At 44.1% G+C, this 21,634-nt stretch overlaps 1 protein-coding gene across 3 annotated transcripts in view; it reads right to left on the minus strand.

Annotated features, from left to right (window-relative positions):
• Window positions 1-21,634, minus strand: part of nav1a (neuron navigator 1a) — a gene marked incomplete at its 5' end in the record, with an annotated part of 77,273 nt that overhangs the window by 7,211 nt on the left and 48,428 nt on the right. For 2 of the 3 annotated variants that reach the window (XM_080496783.1, XM_080496785.1), the window contains 14 exons: window positions 206-368; window positions 469-644; window positions 1,455-1,576; window positions 1,675-1,783; window positions 2,556-2,639; window positions 4,632-4,709; window positions 5,174-5,253; window positions 5,351-5,533; window positions 5,638-5,786; window positions 6,068-6,109; window positions 6,776-7,297; window positions 7,418-8,219; window positions 11,773-12,076; window positions 15,113-15,251. In XM_080496783.1, the coding sequence (XP_080352909.1) occupies window positions 206-368; window positions 469-644; window positions 1,455-1,576; window positions 1,675-1,783; window positions 2,556-2,639; window positions 4,632-4,709; window positions 5,174-5,253; window positions 5,351-5,533; window positions 5,638-5,786; window positions 6,068-6,109; window positions 6,776-7,297; window positions 7,418-8,219; window positions 11,773-12,076; window positions 15,113-15,251 (2,953 nt within the window). The remainder of the gene's footprint in view (window positions 1-205; window positions 369-468; window positions 645-1,454; window positions 1,577-1,674; window positions 1,784-2,555; window positions 2,640-4,631; window positions 4,710-5,173; window positions 5,254-5,350; window positions 5,534-5,637; window positions 5,787-6,067; window positions 6,110-6,775; window positions 7,298-7,417; window positions 8,220-11,772; window positions 12,077-15,112; window positions 15,252-21,634) is intronic. The other variant, XM_080496784.1, reaches the window with a different exon arrangement.

The following is a 21,634-nucleotide window of genomic DNA, read 5'->3' on the forward strand; positions in this document are numbered from 1 at the left end:
CCGGAAAATTGCTCACTTAAGCCTCCACTGATAATGATTCAACAGTTATTGTTGCTGAAAATGCAACAAAAAGATCAACATGCATTGAAAACACTTTCAGTCTTAAAAGAAGTTGACATTTTTCCACCTGTCGTCTGTTTAAGAATTTCATCTGGTCCTAAAAAGAGGCATTTATTAAAAATGAAAACTTAAAAAAAAAACTAACCTGCATGTTGTTCATAGTTTCTCTGAGCTGCTCCAGCTGATGAGCCGAGCTTAAGGCCTCGAGTCGGATGTCCGTCAGCGCTCTCTCCTTCTCCCACAGCTCTGAGCGAAGGTCCGAGACGGCCGTCTCCTCGCTGTCGGCCTCCTCCGTGGTTTCCACGATCCTGGAAGAGGCAAGATGCTCTCATCAGAGACGGACACCCCGAAAGGTTAAACATCTATCCTCTAAGAGAGGGAAGGGGGGGAAAAAAAGCATTTGTTTACACAGAGGAAGCTGAAGTTTGGAGGGATGACAGCTGGTCCTCTTCTCCTTCTCCTCCTTCGTGATTCATCTTTGGGGAGTTGGGAGCCGAGGAGTCCGGGGTGGCGATTTCCTCAATGTCCGAGTAGGTTTTAGAGCCTTTCTTGATGCTGAATGCCTTGTTGAAGGAGCTTCTCAGCTACATAAAGGAAGGAGAACAAACACATTAGCTGATATACAGAACCACAGTTAAACATATTTGAGAAAGCAAAGAAAAAAAAAATGTTAAACGTGTTAAAATTCTCAACTTAAACATGCTAGAAATTAATGGAATAGTTTCGCATTTTATAACAAAGCTCATAATTCAGAACCAATTTGGAAAAGAAATAAACCACATATAGATTATCTGTTACTTTTCCAGTTCAGTTTTTGGGCCAATAACATGCAAATACTGTATATCTCACTATTAATCAGGTATAAATCAACTCTTTTGAATAAAAGTGTGGATGCTTCTCCCAAATATGAGAAACTATTCCTTTAAACTTTCAGTCATTTCCTGCAACTTGGTCAAAGTTATTGTTGATACCGATGGATTTAGTACTCAGGGTTACATGTAAAAGTTGTATGCAAGTCACAATAGTCTGAAGGATACATTACACAATAAAAAAAAAAAATGTAAAGGCGATGAAAATTGCATTTATTAAACAGTGAAAAGTACATTATTTCTACTGATTGCCCCTTTGAATGAATTGGGTTCGTCAAAGGAGGTCAGTCAGCAGAAAGGGAAGAAACTCTGCCTTTGTCACAGTTCACCATGCTGTAATGAAATGATTTCACTTTTAACACGGACTCAATGACAGCACATACCTCAAAGACCTGAAACAGCAAAATAACACAAAGAAGGGGAAAGAGCAGTCACACTTCAGCCATGCAAGCTTTGTCATTTTCAGTGAGGGCGGCGATGAAACACCCGGCAGCGAGGACGAAACGGAGCGTCGTTCATTCTTACCCAGCTCTTCTTCTTCTTCTTCTTGGCGTCCTGGTCCTTCAGACTGCCGATGCTCGACATGCTGGTCAGGCTGTTCAGGCTGGAGATGCTCTCACATGAGTTCTGACGTCGAATACACATGTCTGGGAGGAAACGCAAAGCATCAAATCTCTGCCATGGTGTTTTAAAAAAAAAAAAAAAAAAATGAGAGAAAGAGGGGGAAAAACATCAGTTTACACACCTTTCAGATTGTCTTGACTGTTTAGAGCACCATGAATGACGGCCTGGGCTTCTTCGTTTCTGGTCTTCAGAGCCTCGATCGTCTCCCGCAGCTCTACCAGCTCGGAGTCCTGCGAATAAATAAAAAAAAATTAACTATCATCAGAGTTTGAGTTCAGCTTGTAGCCGAGAACAACTTTTAACAATTTAAGAGGATGTGTTTGATTATTTTTTTGGTTTTTTTTCCCCCATGGTTTGGTTTATTTTGTGATGTTTTAGCCAAATGAACAACTCCAAACAATCAGTATGAAGCTCATCCACCTGGTTAGGATTGATCCCCCCTCGCAACGGTTCAAAAGGACAAAGAGCACAGAACAGGACAACAGAGGCCCTCTGTGCTGCTTAATGCCAGATCAAGACGATCCCACTCCACGCTCGATTGAACCGCCTGGCCACCTCTCTTCGTGGTTAAAGAGCGTGCGCTCCGGGCCGAGGTGCACAGGTCAATGCGCTGGCTCAAACAACAAAAGACTACTTTTTTTTTTTTTTTTTCTTTTTAAATCAGGAGCGGTCCAGACATTTGCTTTCAGAGGGAGCAGCAATGCATGAACCAGTGAGAGAAAGTCCTCACGGTTACTCCTGCTGCCTCGGGCGCTGTATCGGCCCGTTCACACCAAAAGGCAGAAGAATGCAGGACCGTGACGTCCGCGGTCATGTTCACGTGCAAACTCTTAAGGCTGGACGCTATTCACTGACCTGTTCTTCTTGAACCTACATTCAGGCTGTGATTAACTTCTGCTCGCTTCATGTTAGCCCTTTGCTGACCGCTCATGAGACATGCATGGTGGTGGAATGCAGAAGAAATTCGGGTGCGTTTAAGAAAGAAAGAAAAAGTAGCCGTACCTTCTGCTCGTGGCTTAATGACAGACTCTGCAGTCGAGACGTCATCAGTGTCAAACTTTGTTCGAAGGCAGCCACCAGATTGGCCTATGTAGAAAAAAACAACATTAAATTACAAAAAAAAAAAAAAAAATCAACATTTAATTACACCAGTTTATTACAGGATACCAAGAACATAAAAATAAACTCGTATACCATTAATGTGAGGGACTCTACTTGAATCTTTTAGGAGAATTTTAAACTGGAAACAGATTTTTTTCTTTATCCCTCCTTTATGAGGTGCTAAAAAGCTGGGAAAAAAACCCCCCACAAAAGCTGACCAGGATGTCTTCTATGAACACCACCCCCCTGCTAATCTTTCCCTCAAACACGCCTCCGTTAGCCCAAGGGAGGACGAGAAAATTACTTTCTATTCTCTTTTACAGAATACATTAATACAGTAAAATAATGGCTTGAGCTCGGTCATTAATCCAGCTCATGATAAGGTTGTTTCATGCATCTGTTTAGCCTGTTCACATAATAAGGTCAAACAGTCTGAGAGAAGTCTGAGGGCGGGACACGAATTCACTCTGGAAGGTTTGATTGATGCGTGCTGTATGAAGCTGTGCATAATGCCTGTGTTTTATTGCTGCAGTTGAAAACGCTGACGGGGTGGTCGTACACGGACAACCTTGCAGTGAGGAGAGAAAGGGCAAAGCACCTGGCTGTGCGTGCGTGCGTGTGTGTATGTGTGTGTGTGTATGTGTTTCAGAGGGAAAGGTTCAGGAGGAGGTGAGATGAGAAATATGCTGCTCGAGCACAGATATGATTCATAAATGTAAAGCCACAGCAGCTCTTCTTTTCCTGTTTCCTGTTTTAAATGTTTAAAGGTAAATTATTTCACATGAATTCAAAGTAAGGCCATTTTGGCAGACATCTGATAAAATTATATATACATCACATTTTTGAGAAACTCATAAAGTTGCCGTGCCTTCAGAACAGAAACACAGAAATATGAGGCTGTTATATTTCACAGCCCTCCTAAAAACATCCAATTTTCTGCATCTTAAACGGAACTGGCTGCTTTAGCCAAAGATAAATATAATGCTGAGATGCTGTGGTCCATAATAAGCCAATTAACTACGAAAAGTAGTGAGTAAAAAAAAAAAAGGAAAACAAATTCATTAATTTTGTGAGGACATATTAAGTAGATTGTCTTCTTTGGTTGATTATTTTGAATTTATGTTTCAGCTGAAACTATATGATTATTACGTGTTCATTGCATGTAGAAAATGTGAATTATTCAGAGTGGTAGAGTAACATATAAAAAGTGAGATGCCACCGTAGACATGAGTGTGGAAAGATGTCCTCCGTCAGTTTTAGTTACAAGTAAGGCAATCACCAGCACACCATAAAACCTGATCTTTTATTTCTATATCAAAGTAGCTTGGACAGCAACTTGTTGGGACAGTAAAAACAACATGATCTGAAACTATAGTTATTTTGAAGAAGTACCCCTTGAATTCTTCTTTTCTTACCCCCTTAAAAACTCCCACTACATGATAAATGGCTATAACTGCAGACTCAATAAGCACTCCCTTCATCTAAGATTTAAACATCCACTCCTCCCCCAGAGAATAAAATTACGATGGGAGCATTTACAAAGAAAAGACAAGGCTGAGACGCCCACACGTTGTTCATTCGTCTTTGTCTGCGACTACCTCTTCATTATTTGAGGCATCCGTGTGAGTATCGGTTACATCTGCCTCTGGGCTGTTGTCACTGACGGTTCATCAAGATGAGTGACAAGTACTGGACTGTAAAAATTAGGGGGGGGGGGATACTGCTAATGCTTCAGTCGCCTCGAGGTGAAAGGTTGCCTATTGTGGCTTTAATGATTATCTTAAAATGTCATTCAAATACGTTGGGGGGGGTCTGTAATGGTTTTGTTTTACAATTTCTTGAATAGTTGGCTGAAGGTCTTCCACCTTTATCTTTTTATGGTACATTTTAAAACTTTCAAAGACAAAAAGCATTTTGAATTTCAAGGTAAAATATAAATATAAATAAAATCAAGCTGCTGTGTTAATGAATACCTACATTGGCCGTCAGCTGCGTGGTCAGGTTGGAGACCTTCTCCTGAGACGACTCCAGCTCTCTCCTCAGTTTGCGGATTTGCTGCGAGGACAAACAGTAACGTTACAAGAGAATACAGCCAACTGGAACCAGAGCAGACCATCAGGTGAGACGCACAAATCAAACTCCAGCCGTGCTGAAAGGATGGAGCTCATGAAATGAATAGCAGGCCTGCTTGTCCACAGACAATGAGGGTGATGAATGGAAGGAAACAAACGGATGAGACAGGAGAAAGGACAGGAAGGAAAGCACTTACCTCTCCCTGAATCCTTTCCTCAGCCTTCGTAAGACAGGGGAATAGAAGTCAAGATGTTAGTGAGGAGAGGAGGGGAGAGGAGAGGAGAGGAAAGGAGAGGAGAGGAGTTTGGAGAGTTTCATGCAATTTAAATTGAGAAACAAAAACAAACAATGCAAATTCAACACCCCCCCTACCCTCCCCCCCCACCCCCCCGCCACACACACACACACACACACACACATAGACACACAATGTGAACTGTAGCTACCTGAGTCTTCATGGGACACACACTCACCGAGGAGTAAGTGGACGAGGCGTTGGATGCTAGCGAGAGCACCGACCCGTGGACTGAAGAGAGAGTCAAAATCAACAAAATGTTTAGCGGTCGATTTAGAAACAGGGGGGCAAAGTCGAATTGAAACGACGAACTATCTCCTCTCCTCACCGTCGTCGTTGGACTCCCTGTCCCGGAAGGACCCGGAGCGAATCATCCCAATGCTGCGGGGGCGGTCGGCCAGCGACAGCGTGCTGCCCAGCGGAGACGCCCCGTACAGCTCCAGGGAGGCGTCGTGGGTGGGGATGCTGTTGGATCGAGTCATCCTCGGAGGTCCCCCAACAGGACTGGGTACTAACAAGCGAGCAGAAAAAAAAGCCTGTTAACCAACACATATATCACAAATAAACACTTTTGTTTTTGGGAGTGATATTCCTCAGACTGTGGCGCATACACACCCATGCTGGTCTTCGAGGTGCGAGGCAGCGAGGTGGGCGAGGACAGCAGTGGGAGAGTGAGCGAGTCGGTCATACTCAGAATGGTGTGAGAGTGTCTTCGCTCTCCTTTCTCCTTCCCTTCCTCCTCGACCTGACAGGCACCGCTGAAACTACAGAGACGGTGTGAAAAGGTAAAGTCAAACCAGCCTTTCGGTGAGGGGAAGGGAAAAAAAAAAAAAAAAGAAAACGGCAAAAAAACGAGACAGGTTTTCATGAGATTAATTTCTTTTCTTAATAACAGCAGCAGATATTATGTCTTGAAGCCTTGCAGGCAGGATGAACACAATCTGCCATGCAGACATGATCTTATCAGCAAAATGTGCAGTTTAAGGAATGTACCAAATTTACATTGCAGAAGTGTGTGTGTGTGTATGTGTGTGTGATCCCTTACCTTAAACCTTTCTTTGGCAGCGTGTTTCTGTCTCTCTGAGAGCTGTGGAGATTAAACAATGTCGTTATTTAACCACTGGAGCAGGGAGTTATTAAACTCTCCAGAACAGACAGCAGAAACAAAGAGGCACAATAAGAGAAGTAGACTGCCGGTGTCAGCCGGTAATTATGAGTTCAGTTAGCGGTGCCGGTACAACGCTGATAACAGGCGTGAAGAAACAACAGCCTGGCAACCCCCCCTCCCCGTGTGTGTGCATGTGTGTGTGGTTGCCATCACTTCTTGTTGGAACTTACAATAAAAGTGACATTTTTAGCCAACAAATGTGTCACCTAATAGCTCTGTTTGTTTGATATTTATCTTTTGTAGCACGTTTTCTGGCTTGAGGGTAGACCTAATTACAAATATTCCTTTTTTGATTTTGTTTCAATGATGGATGCATCCTAAGCCTAACCCCTTGCTTTCACAAAAGCACATGTCAATCGGTGGTGTTTGATCACTCGTCCACCTGCCTTTTCCTTAAGAAGAAGAGCCTGTACTACAAAACAAATTCAACACCACATCAAAGCCTCTCAACACTCCGACATGAACGATGCTGGTGCAGTTCTTCAGTCGGCCAGAAGGTGGAGCTACACGGTTACTTTGTATATCATACTGCTGATAAGTTGGGGTTTGTAAAACTGTGCAAGATCATATTTCAGCAGGACTGACCTGTCTGTGAGAGTCAGTGGGACTTTGCTTCCAGAGCTCCAGCTGGAGGGGGGGCCGCGGTCCTCCTGTTTATCTTTGTCCCGAGGCTCCAGGGTGGTGTAGCCTCTCACCAACCCCTCCCTCCCCCTAGTCTTCTCTTTCTCCTGGGGCTCTGGGGCCAGGCTCATGTGAAGAGGCAGCGACTCCATGCTGCGGTGCAGCCCGGACATACGCGGGTAGAGCAGGGGAGAAGTGCTACCTTCACTCCGTTCAACCCCGAGGGAAGTGACCTGTCTGGGCCCCAGTCCTAAACCCGAGCTGGAGAAACAGCCCGAGGAGTTGACGTTGAGCAAAGGGGCGGGGCTGGGGGTCAGACATGAGGCGCTGGAGCCGCCTGAAGAGCTCGACAGTTCTTGGAGCTTCGAGTACGGAGGGATTTTCGGAGGCAGGGAATCCAGAACTCCGACGTCCAGGCTGTTGGAGTTCAGCTTGTCCAGCTGGGCCATGGATGGAGGCTTCGCAAGGCTGCGTACTCCAGACAACCTGAAGACACAGAAAAAGGACAAGGCTGAAGCAAAATGTACAGTAACACTTTAAGCTTCCCTTTTTGCAGGTGAAAGTCTGCATGTGTGGAAGTTGCGTCATGCGACTGCCCACCCATACCTGTGTGTGTTCGGGGAGGGGATTTCGAGGTTTTTTCCACCGCTGGGAGGCCTCAGCCCGTGAAGCTTCCCTCCGTTCTCCGACGGGGTCTGAGCCGGACTGTTCTTCAGAGACCCTCCACACTCAGAGTCAGACACTACAGCTTTAGCTTTGGCTCGCTCCTTCTCCTTTTCTCTGTCCGTCTGATTGACGGGACCGGGACTCGGGATCCCGCGGCCTCCACTCTTACTCAACCCGGTTCCAGCTCCGATCCCCGAGGCGGGCTCTTTGAGCCTCGACCCCTGGGACACTGTGGTGGAGGGCTTGACCAGTCCCGAGCCTGCATCCATGGTGGAGCTCACAGGGCGGGCCGAGCTCGGCCGGGTTAACGTCAGGGTGTTGGTCTTTGCTGGGCGGGGCAGAGAGCGGTACTGAAGAGACGTCCTGGCATTTGGAGACAAAAAACCACTTTGGTCGCTGCTTGAGACATCCAGACTTGTCTTTCTTCCTCCACCGGCTGCACCTGGTTTGACTGGGATGCCTGATGTTTTGGGGCCTTTCCCCGCCGCTGCGGACGGTATCCCCGTTACAGCGGGTGCACCGCCATTGTTTGTGCCATTACTGGTCGCACTGGTCGGCTTCTTGAAGCCAAAACTTCCACCTGTTGAGGGTCTCACCAGACCGGACGGAGGTTTACGTTGTTCGCCAGCTCCAGTCCCATTTCGATGGTCTTTACCAGCATCAGAAGAGGAGCGCTGAAGACCTGAAGCCTTCACGGCTAACCGAGACTTATCCATGGGCTTCCCATCTGATTTCACTGAGCCTACAGCAGGGGAAAAAAAAAAAAAGAAGAGGAAAAGATGAGCAGTTTGAACATTAAGCGGTGTCTGGTGATGACTGAGACTAATAAGGCCATATTAGGTCATGATATCTTATCTGAACACCTACGATGTCTGACTGTGTGCTGATAAAAACAAAGCCCTGTCTGAGCAGAAGACTCACAGCCAGCTTCACACACACGTGCACCGTTATCACGCACTTACTCCTCTTTTCCATCCTGATGAACTAAAATAGTTTTCCCTTTCCACAATTTTTTTTTTTTTTTTTTCAGCTCTACAGTAAGTGCAGGTCTCTGTCCCAGCTGTAGACTGCTCAGATTAACATGTGTGCCATGGCTATGGAAAAGCGGTATTCACGTTCATGGAGCGTGTCTGCGGGCACAAAACTCCACGAAACACCCAGTAAGACTGGATTTGTCTCCCGCTGAAGAGCGTTAGGGGAGAGACAGCAGTGGGGAAAGAAAATATAGCTAAAATTGGAGCGAATGTGTTCATGATCTAAACATTTCCCAGTTGGCAAATTATTTGGACTCGTTATTGGGAAATTATTGAGAGAATAACAAGTCTATTAGGCACATGCGAACTGTGTACACCACCCACACAAGTCCACACTGCCCACAATCTTAATTCGTATCTAATGGGACTTGTTATGTGAGGTTTATACAAAAGACATTAACCGAGTCAAAGGACTGCTGTTGAATGAGACCCACCGGCTTGCTGCATAGGGACATCTGGAGTCACTTAAGAGTATTTATAAACCCGCAAGAAACACAGACGCACGCACCGGGGCAGACACTCACATACCACACACATTCAGTGTGATTGGATATTAGAGGAATGTGACAGTGACAACACATTACACTTTAAGCTCCATTATAAATGTGAAAATTAGGTTTACTTGTCAAATCATAAACTCAATTTATTGTGTAACCACAACTGTGCCTGTTCCAAGAAACACAAACGCTGAAGACACACACACACACACACACACACACACACACACACACACACACACACACACACACACACACACACACACACACACACACACACACACACACACACACACACACACACACACACACACACACACACACACACACACACACACACACACACACACACACACACACACACCGAACTCGGGCATGTGGATTAGTTTTTTGACATTAATGAAGCCTGATTTACCGATGCTGGATGTGGAGACAGTGAAACTCACAGCTTGACACGTGTAACGTGTGCGTAGAAGAAACAATTGTCTCATTTGACTCGAGTGGACCGCGGAGGCGAAGATCTGAGAGCGACGGTGGAATTCAGACTGAACGGTAATCAAGGGAAATAGTTTTTCATGAAATTTCCAGCCCTCCCATCTGGACCTTAAAGCCAAAAACCTCAGCGCAAAAGCCAACAGTTACCTACTTTCTTATTTAAAGCCACTATGGTAGCACGGAAACGGTGGTAAGACATACAAAACACACCAACTCATCCAATTCCATAATTTCTAGGGTTTTCCCAGGGTTTCATATCAGCATCCCACTAAACTCAGCAGTTTCTCCGAGGTATTTTCGCATCAAACACGACACCACTATTATGTGTATGTGTTGTCGTGGTTAAGATACAGTATCTCTCTCTCCATCTGTGTGGACATAAAACAGGTCTCCACAAACTCATGATACAAAGACACCTGACCACAACAGCTTAAGATCAGCCCCTGCAGGAACAATAACAGGTTTGTTTTTAAAAGCAAAAAACTAATATGATGGACGCAATCTTGGGCACTGATAAATCTATATCTATATCAACAACATAACTAACCATTTTGCTATAATATTAATTGATTTGTTTTGATTTGATTTAGATTGTTAAAAATATGCAATGGTGAGTGCTTCAGCCCCTTTGTTTCCACTTCTACTTTCAATATCTGCCAGTTATTCAATATTACTGTGTGTTCCTTGCTTGTTAGAAGTATGATACATTAGAGAATGTGATTTATAAACATCCTGGTTGGCACCGTAGCTCAATTGGCTATAATTTGGAGCAGGTTTTTTTTTTTGAGATACTGTTATCCTTACAATAACAAAACATGAATCTGCTACCCCTGTTTAGTATTTGCTGCTGTGTTATGTTAATAAAACCATTAATCATTCTCATTACGTTAGAAAATCTTTGGTAAATTCCAGATCCAAAATCTGTTCAAGACCAGTCTCTATTTTTTAATTTGGGAGCCGGACTCTTCCAGGAAAATGCTGCGTCATCTGGACTCTACAGGTATCCAAAGTTTACAGTAATGCATATAATGCATAATGAATGTTACTGTATGGTGCAACCCTGAATTAAATTCTTAAAAAAAAAAAAGATTAGCACGATAAATCCCAGATGGAGAGTTTTATTGTCAGAGTATGGAATTGTAAGTCACTCGCTGTCAAGCCAATGCACGGGAGTTCCACTGAAAGATGTCACACTCACTATATCTCCTCACTACCGCAGGCGTGCGGACACATGACAAATGAGACAACCAGCAACCCACCGCATGATGCCAAACTTCAGCAATGAACTCAAGGATAAGCAATAAAAGACCACCACTCAGTTCAGCAGAGTCTGCGCCTGGCGATGATTCATGAGCTCCCAAAAACTTTTTCCAATCTGTTTTCACTTGACTCCACAGCCTCTGATGAACTTCAGGCTCGAAGCTCGGCGACGATCACGGGCTCACGCCATCACTGACATCGTTAGCAACAGCTGCCTGGCACGCGGATCACAGGCCGCCTCGACACGTTTGTTTGGCGTTTCAACAGCTGGCAAAGCAAACGCAAGGACGGAGGACCGTACACACAGACCGCCACTATGTAGACTGGCATACAATACTTTGACTAATATTGTCCTGTTTAGATTGTCGCCCATGCGTGTGTGTGTGTGTGTGTGTGTGTGTGTGTGTGTGTGTGTGTGTGTGTGTGTGTGTGTGTGTGTGTGTGTGTGTGTGTGTGTGTTTACGTAAACAGCACACAGATGGTGTGCTTAAAAGGCAGCTGCACAATCCCTACTATTGTGCTGTTAATGCGCGTGTGCGTGTGAATTAGGTGTGATTGTGACATTCTGCGAGGCTGGCACAATTGGTAACGTGTGTATGTGTGTATTTGTGTGCGTGCGTGTGTGTGTGCTGTCAGAAACGCACACCGTCTATAAAGGCCTTTATTTTAGTGCTATAAATTCTCCCTGTTCAACAAAAATAAAGGTTGGTTAGGGAGAAAAAGCAGTGTTGGTCAATGTGTGTGTGTGTCTCTCTGTATGTGGTTGGCTGGCAGGAAGGGTGTGGGTGGTGATGGGCGTTTGATACATGGCACTGCTTTGTGAAGGTCGGGGTGGTGGTGGGGGGGGGAGTGATGGTGGTGGTGGTGGGCTGCAGCTGTGGATGAATGTGTGTGACAAAAGACAGAGAGTGTGTCTGTGACTGTGTGGGTGAGACGCTGCCCGAGAGAGAAGCCGATATTAAAACGACAGCCTGAGAAATGCGTCAAGTCGCTGCGTCGGTCGCCTCACCTGCCACTTTGAGTCCGCTCTGCGAGGTGTGTGTGATGGGCGACGTGACTCCCACAGGTGGGTTCCTTCCTTTCTTCAACACGTTTCCCTGACCCAGACACTGAGGTTTCTTCAGTTCGCCCTTCCCTCCGTCCGGCGCCTCCCCCTGCGGCCGCGTCTTTTTCCATCTATTGGCAGATTCAGACTTGAGGCTTCCTGTATCGTAGACGCCGCCTCCCAGGCTTCTGCGGCCGGGCTTGTTATCATCGGAGTCCCAGGACAGACCGCTCTCCACCAGACATCTCTTCTCTGCGTCTGTGCGCATCTAGAGAGGGAAAACCGACATGTTCAGACACAGCGACCAAAATGTGTGCAAAGTGTGTGTTGAATGAAAATACGACTTGTCAATCTCAGGTTGGATGTTTGCTTTTCTCCTCCCATTGCAATTCATGACACCCCCCCCCCCAAAAAAAACCAAAACCAAAACAGCGGTGCAAGTGAAATGAGGTCAAACTGAAGAGTGAATTAGGCAAGTTTATTTATATCGCACCATTCAGACACAAGGCTATTCACGGTGCTTTACAGGGAAATAAAAGAAACACAATGACACAAAGGAAATAAGAATTATTAGCAGCCAACACTTGATGAAGTTTTGTTAGAAGGCCACAAAAACCCGAACGCTAGGCATTCCTCAAACTGACTGTGGTCACGAATGTGGTGGTTTGAAAGCAGTGGAAAAGCTATTATGAAGACTGTATATTAGGACCATTTCAAACTATATTTGATAGTCTAATTTTTGTTTGTCAGTAGATTTTGACCTTATTTTTTCTTACAAAAGGAAAATCTTGACGACAACATTGTATTTAACACAGGGTTAACAGGTCAGTTTGAATCATTCATTAGATGAAGTCCACAGAATTCAGTATGGTGAGTTTATTTTGAAATGACTGGTCGCCGACTGGAAAAAAGGATTTTCTTGGCGAGTTGGGCGGCTTCAGAAAGATCCACAGACTGTGCCTCATCACGGAGCCCTCTGAGCAGAAAAACATGTCCGACTCACTCAACCCCAAAACACGCTCGCTGGTGTCTCACCTTCCCCAGACTAAATCGTGCTGTAACGCTCTGTTTAAACACTTCAAAAGAGACGCGAACCGAGACAGCAGGAGGAGGAACTGCCCAACAAAAACAGCCCCCCCCCCCCCCCCCCACCACACACACACACACACACACACACACACAGGATCAAAACAGACACAAAGAGTCTGACACTTTACTCACACAGAGACGAGCATAAATATAATGCAATAATGGAAAATAGTAAGAAAAAAACAGTCAAAAGAAAACATGAAGGTATTATAAGCATGCTTGAGCGCTTCTAATTGTGGGGCTTGAAAGTAAAAGTACAAATTTTTTTTAAAAGTTTAAGAGTGGCTTTAGGGGTGTGTGGGCTGATGTGTGTGTAGCTACAGGAGTACGGATATGACTAGTTATATTAAGATAGATTAACCCCCTGTAGTGGTTTGAATATTACACAATGCATACACGCACACAATGCATACACACACACACACACACACACACACACACGGTGTGTGTGTGTGTGTGTGTGTGTGTGTCAGTTAAACAGAGAGTTTCATGAGGACTCATGTGCTGAATTCCTTTTTTATTAAAACCAATAGACCCCATGGACAGGTTCACATGACATGAGTGAGGAGGGGTGTGTGTTACGTGTACTTTATGAGTGTGTGTTGTTTGACCAGACCTTGTTGATAAAACAATGTCATTTCCTCACACACATTCCCTGATTATTGAAACAGACAGCGGGAAGATACACATCTGGCCAGAAAGGTGTGACATAACATCGATAACACACACACACACACACACACAATTATTGTACGGATGACCATGTCATTACTTTGCAACAGAGATAATAAAGATAAACCTAATCTGTCTATTATGTATGCAACAATTTTCCTTAAATTTGTCAATAACAGCAATTGAGTTGTTTTTGACTTAAATTTCTTGAAACGAACAATTACTATTGGACGCAGGGGTTGCATTTAAACATATATATCACAAATCTCATTTAAGAATCAACCCTGTAGACTTCCTTGTGGAAATGAGAAAATCCAGGGTCTTGTTGGGCCCGTAGAGACATCTCCTCTCTTATCCTCTCTCATGTCTCCTTTGCATCTCTTTCATTCATTATCTTCCTCCTCTCTGCCCACATGTCCCTGCTGAGTATGTTATACAACATGTGGGGGTGCTGAGAGATGGAAGCAAAGCCAGAGTTGATGGAAAAAAAATCCACAGAGACAAAAGAGGGGAGAAGGTGCATCGATGAGAACAAGAGGCAGAACTGGCTTTGGGGCACGCAGACAAAGAAGAAGAAGAAAAAAAAAAAAGCATCAGCTAAAAACAGCGAGGGGATGGAGACCTCATGTGCATTAGTCAATTTGGGGTGCGTGATTATTGGTTGCCATAGTAACGATGCCATGGGGTCTGTTGGTTACTCTGATGCCTGTGACTGGGCATGGAGGGAGGTGCCCCGGTTCTTCCGGCTCGCTGGCCCGGGTGCAGGACGTGCAGATGGCCCTGTGTGTGTGTGTGCGTGTGTGCGTGTGTGTGTGTGTGTGTGTGTGTGTGTGTGTGTGTGTGTGTGTGCGTGTGTGTGTGTGCAGATGGCTCTGCTCTAGACCTGTCCTTCAGTATAAGGGAGAAGACAAAGACCCACACTCTGAGCATCCCTGTGCTTGCGTTGCTATGGTTACGCCGATTCCAGCTCTCTCTCTCTCTCTCTCTCTGTCTCTCTCTCGCTCTTAAAATCCCACTACATAAACCACATTGCAGAGGTGTGACCTAAATCAGGCGCTCTGGGAAAACACTCTGAGGATTTTAAAAGCACTGAGGTCACAAGTCCCACATCTTCCTCTCCCCAGAGTAAAGCCCGAACACCACAGCGCACACACACACACACGCACACGCACACTCACAGTATATCAACTTTCTGTGCACAGTCTTAAAGCTTAGCGATTTCTATAAATTTTAAGATTCTAAACCGACTGTTGCAGGTTCTTATGCTTGAATAGAGAGAAATAATGCAGCTGCCCAGGAAGCACTACATCTGTTGCAGCAAACACTGATCACTGCAGATGTAACATACATTCTGTGTTGTGTTGTGTAGAATACTTAATCAGGCTTTGTCCTGCTGCATAGGACACATCCTTCAGCCCCTCATCGATACATCAGTGAATTAACTGATTACTCATTGCTACTGTATCTAAAAGCCGCCGCTTATTAATTTGTGCGACACAGTAATGTGTGTACGTGTGTGTGTGTGTGTGTGTGTGTGTCTTACCACAACGGCTGAGTTTCTGCGGGAGCCAATGGGAGTGGTCGGGAGGGAGTTGAGAGTGGGACTGGTGTTGAACTCCTCAGAGCTCAGGTTGTCCGAGCCGTCACTCAGCCCGCTGCTAATGGAGCTGCTCTCGTCCCAACTGCAGGAGAGGAAGACAAAGGCAATACATCAGTTCCATTAAAAAAAAAAAAAAAAAAAAAAAGAATCAGCGGCGGCTTCACATTCGTGGAATATACGGTGTAACACACCCATATTTGCTAATGTTCAATCTGTGAAGAGTCGAAGGGCAAATGCTAAACTACTGAAACACGGAGAAATATTATATAAACCGATGGGAAACTTCACCTCAGTTCAACTTCCAGCAGCAGAAGGTAACTTAAGGTAACGTGAGCTGGGAACAGCCGAGAGGAATGAGAGAAGAAAGGTTTCGGCTTCTCTCATTAGTGAGATAAATACTTGACAGTGCGAAGAAACGGAGCACAATTGATGCATGAAAAAAAGGTAGTAAATTAATACAAAGAGGACAATGATCTTTAACCCTTCTATTCCCCGAAAACGATAACGGCATTTGGCATAACTTGGTTGACTGTGTCCAGAATATTCTGTCAGAAAGCAGAGAAATATCGCTTTGGCTCATATGAGTCATTCTAATGGCCCCTAAAACGTCCTCAGTATAACCACTAATCATTCACCGCACATTTTTTAACATGAGCTACTCACTATCAGCTAAAACACACAGCGATACTGAAAGTTTGACTTTATCTTTGAGCGAGAGGCAGAATGATTCATTTAACAGCCATACAATCTAAATAAATGGTCGCTCCAGCAGTAGGAGGGTTTAGTTGGACACCTCTCCGTTAAATGATCCCATCTAGTAGCAGAAAGACAAATACACAGATCAAAGGTGACATTTCATCAGCTTTATAGCAGCTTTCTCTGGGCGGATGGAAACTGCTGCAGCGCCACGGTGACTGTTAAAAACAGACCGATGAAAGGAGGAGTTCTCCTCTTTGAGGTGCCTAAAGGTTTCCTCCAGGTCGGTGGGTCAGAGAGTCACACTGGAACGAGTACTCCCGTTCACCAAAGTGTCCTCGATCAGGATATCAGACTTCTATTAACATGCAGGAGATTTCCAAGCAGAGACTAAACTTGCGTCACATCAGTTTTTTGTTTGTTTTAGTTTATTGATTAAATATTCAAAATGAGACCTCATGTACAACATTGGATCTCAAACTAACTTTCACACTGCGTGAGCTGCAACCCCGGCCAGTAAGTGGAGCAGCTTCTCGTCATGATCTCAACCCACACACACACACACACACACACACACACAGACAGAAATAGCAGAGAAGAACTCTCGGTGATGAACGCGCCCACCAGTGCACACGGGCCCGCGTCGGGACTGCATCAGGACTATGAAGTGCTGCCACTTGGCAGGAATCTGCTTCACCGTTTCTCTTTTTCACCCCGGAGGAACTCTTCAGAGAGTCCGGACGAACCACAGACAGGTTGTGGGCGCCTCCAACAGCGGTCGGCTATATTTAGCTGGAATAATAATGATGTCAACACTTTAAAGAAACAGCAACTTAAGGTGTTGAAATTCTTCTTGGTGTGAAAAATTGCTTTACACATAATCAATGATGTATACAAACAATGGAGTGATTACTTTAAATTCGATTAATTGCGGAAAATGTTTGAATTAGTTATATAACAAGTTTGTGTACATCTCTACGATTATAAAGCACATAAGTAATCCCAAGCTCGTATCTATGTTACACTTTTGTGTGCACAAAGAAATAAACAAAATAAGCTAGATAAACCACAAATGCTCTCATCATAAAACTATATTCTACCAACCAAGACGCAGTTTTTCTTTTGAAGCGAGGAATTCATTATTTAATACAATTTATTTTTCACACACATACATGCCTCAAAAAACCTGTGCATTCATTGATAGTTATAGTTTTCCACTGTTATTTATTCATTCACGACATACAAAAGTTAGTTTCAAGCATTTAAAACATTTTAATTCTGAATATTTTAGGTTTAAAGATGAAAAAACACCTGATCGCATAAAATGTGAATATTTGAAAACACTGTAAGCTAAGATTTTGTATACAACACGAGTAAAGGCTTTACGTTGAATCTACAACACAAAGAAGATTCACTGTTTCTGTACAAGTATAAGGAGAAAAAGTAACTCTTTTGTCGTGTTATTATAATTTTTTGAAATGCATTTTACCACCACCACGTGTGCTTGTGATATTTTAACACATTAATCACAGATGTTGTTTGAGGCGTACTCTACACATTAGTATCTCCAAGTGGACACTATTTCACAAAGACTTTTTGGAGGTGACGCAGATCGGGGAGGAAGAGCCGGCACGGACTCTATGTGACGTGCGTTTTAATTGAGTTCAAACTGTGTTTATTAAATGGGTCACGTTTAGGAAGTCAGGGGGTTTCCTCTCATTAGGGTCAATAGGTTACACTGATGTTGTACTGTAATGTACTGTAAAGCCAGTTAAGAAGGCTACCCCTGGTTAATGAGGTCATATATAGATATATGTGCCAGGGCAAAGGGGAGGATGTAGACAGGGAAAGTGGTGCGAGTCATCCGGTCGGGTGCCTGTGTGGGTCACACTGTGGCCTGGGGGTGGTTTGATGGCGGAGATCGGGGGGGAGAGGGGTGAGAGGGAAAGCCCTCCCTGTCTAGCCCGTGGATATCTTGGGCATAGAAAATAGCAGACGAGATTTTACGTCTCAAGTGGCCGTCATGCTGCCCTGTCTATATGTCAGGTTGAGATTAAGGGCAAATTTATGATCCGCGAGACAAAAGCACAAAGACGTCCGACACAAGAAGTAAAATAATACATATATTCTAAATTTAGGTGCACTGTTATTACAAAAAATAAAAATAAATAAATGAAACATTAAACATTTAGAGTCTGATTGGAATGCTTCTCATTTAAAATTAATATTCATGAGGATTTTATTTACTAAGAAAAAAAATCATAACAAAAGATCCAGCTGGTTTTTCATGAAGCCCGATATCAAAAATGACCAGATTTCTCTTAATCCTCTTGAACAAAAGAAGCACAAAAACAATAGTGGCGTGCATAGATTGCGAAAATATTTAAAGACAATGTATCATTACTTTCTCACTGAATAAACCCATTTCTGGGTGAAACAGCTGTGGTATACTACCTATACCGCTGTGCACAATACCTGTCTCTTCATAAACCATCTCTCACTATCTGCCTGTCCACCAGACCCTCTGTGAATGATAACACTTCCTCTGATGAATAATTCAAGCCTCAGAGGAAACACAACTAACATCATCTCAGTGGGTTTCGGTGTCAGTCAGGCAAAAGATGCAAAAACAGGACGCCGCGGTAGATCGGGGCGAGGTCAGGGGTCAAAGAACATCAAATAAATATGTAAAATATCTGCGTGGATCACATCTGAAAGGGGGTTATGGCAAAAATGAGCTTATCTGGCTCAGACTTGGCCAGTGATGGATTGTGGGCCACGTACAGCTCCAGTCTCTACTCTTTGATCCCCGTGAGCCAATTTCCAAAAATCATGTTGATTTCACAACACATACACCGTTAATTACTGTATTAATGATTGTATTTTTAAAGTTTAAATTATCTGAGGCATGCCCGTTGATTTACTGAACCTAATTTAGACAGAGAGAGTGTTTTTCTTGCAATAATAAATCGACATAATTTTCTTAATTTCCTGTTGTAAAGGTCACGAGTTATTCATCTCGCTTTTACATATCAAATTTTCCTATTCTGTCACATTCACCCATTCAAACACATAATAGTCCCTACACAGGGGGAAATATGGGATGGGACCATCAACCTGAGGATTGGAAGCCTTCCTGAGGTAATGAGGATTATTACACTTACCCATTTCTCGTGTTGACACAAAAACTTTTGGAAAAAAAAATAAAACTGTGGCCAAATGTACTAAAAATCTCAAATCTATCAGGTCAAAGTGAGGTGTTTCATTAAATACAATTTTTGGAATATCGCAGACTGATGTTAAGGGTTTTGTTCGTCTTGGTGTGTGTGTACCTCAGCGTGACCTTCCAGGAAATAAACCGAGTCAGTTCCCACAAAAATCAAATTCAATCATAATCCTCGCACCTCGTGTCTCTCAGATGTGTGACTTAGAAACCTTCCATCCCCGAACCCAAAATATTTAAGGGGATATCTGCTGAAGACCTTAAGCTTTCGGCAAGTGCATTTTTGTGAAACAACTCGGTCCAGAGGTTTTGTTGGCCGAGAAGAGAAGTTTCGGATTCCCCTGCCAAAGCCCCGATATCTACAACCAGTATGGAGCTGCACGGGATCCACTGGCATCCAGCTCTACTTGCACTCCTCTGCCGTGTGATAGAGGGTTTGAAAAGGAGGCGATGAAACATGAGGACACTCAAGAGAAGAGGGTGAAGTGTCATGTGATATGCGGAGGAAGAAAAAAAACCGAGGGCGAGAAAAAGTATTTAAAAAAAAAAAAATCACAAAGGAGAGTGTAAAGTGAAGGAAATGCTGACGATGACATATGAAATACTTCCTCAACTTCTCAGGACACGACGCCCTCAGTGGAGAGGATCATCCCTCATTTGCCCCTCTGGTATAATCTCATCTCTTCGCCCTTTTAAGCTTTTTCATTGAAGAGCAGCAGCTGCAGGGACCGGGTGGGATAATATTAGCACCTCATTCATCTACTTTAACTCTTTTACATATTCATACTGAATTTTGGACAAGATACTTTCCCGTCACATCTTTATCCATTTCAATGGAGCTTTCCGACCTGTAGTATTAGAGCTTATAGAAGCTATGTCGCCACGCCGAAACTCAAACCCTCTCAACCCAAAACGACACCCAATAATGAAAACCTGCTTTCGACAAATCAAATAGAGCATATTACATGCAAACCATAGACGACACCTGTGTGGATGTTGGATTTCATTGGCCTTTTGTGAGCTTTAAACTGATCTGAAGCCAGACGAGTGCAGCTGGAGGTGAAATACGAACAGGATGCTGAAAAATGATATCTTTCCGACTGTAACTCTGTGAGCAAAAATGAATAGCAATGTTGATTCAATTTAGGGCGCAATAAATGTCTATTACGTTGAGATGCGCTTGATTAAGCTCATTCATCACCGTCACCTGACGGTGTGTTTTACCAAACGCTGTGCAGAAAAGAAGCCGGGCGAAGAAAATGCCAAATGGCGACGGCGTCGTCTGGTGTGTGACGCGCACGCACGCGCAATCTCGTCTTATCAATGAACCTCAGAAAGAGAGGACCCAGTGAGACAGGCCGCGGGACGCCGTCGGTCGAGAGCAAACTTAAGACTCCATTATCTCGCAGAAAGTGAGAATATTTCAGGCACTCGCTCGCTCGCTGAATATTTCAAACGGTTTAAATATTTCTCTGACATTTACTAGCTCCGTAAAGGTCCGAGCGCTCCATATAAACAGCATCCTCCTTTCACAGAGACATGATTTCTTTGTTCCTCGCAGTCTGCAGAGGGGACCAGCACACCCACACAAATACTGAGCCTCACCAGTTCTCAAGTGAATGGTTGAAGAGCTGAATAGCCAGCGTTTAATAAGAGGCTTCTGTGTCTCTTTTCTCCTCAGATTATGGAGCTAATTGCACTGATCTCACAGTGAATGGTTCTCTCTCCGCTCCTGACCAGAGACACAGTTGAAGAAATACAGTAGTTCCACAAAGGGGAGAAGGAAAAAAAGAAAAGAGCACTACAGAGACAAAGCAGCTTTGGCTGTGGTTTAAGGGAGCAGTGCTTGCTGGGAGCTGGAGTCCTGCCAACCCCAGACAGCAGACTTAACAGTATTTGCTGATAAGGCGTCCATCTAAACAAACACTGGTTAAAAACTGCAGGAGGCCATTTGGTGGGAAGTGATGCTCCTGTGTTGGCCTGATTACAGAGACGGTTTAACAAGCTGCAGAGCCACCGTGGACTTTGGAGGCACACTGTCCTATGATATGAGCATGAATTAAAAAAATAAAAAAACACACTCAACTGGTCAATATTCCGTGCATTTTTGGTGGACATGATGCATTAAGCAAAACACACAAGCACACCAGATCAATAGGAAGTAGAAGGAGGAAGAACAGACTATTATCAATCTTGTTATCTAGTCATGTGTGACTCAGTACTGAAAGAACAACACTCCACTGGATAAGCAAGTTAAAATGTTTGCACATGCTTCGCGATGCCGTAACACAGCAACAGTATTAACACATTGAGGTTATTAGTGTGTAACCCACCAGACCAGACGAGAGCAGATAATATAAAAGAACTGTTGGAAGGTGCCATTAACAACACACGGAAGAGATTCGTGAATATTAAACTGTGCATTTTGTTCCGTGGTGGCGGTAACACGTCCTAAGCAGGGTGATATTTGGACACAGTCTCTCGCACTTGTGTGAATGCATGGAAAGTGTTCCCGCAGTCCAACAGTGGACAGGAACTTTCCATTC

This window comes from Blennius ocellaris, assembly GCF_963422515.1.
Source record: "Blennius ocellaris genome assembly, chromosome: 5".
NCBI classification, from domain to species: domain Eukaryota; kingdom Metazoa; phylum Chordata; class Actinopteri; order Blenniiformes; family Blenniidae; genus Blennius; species Blennius ocellaris.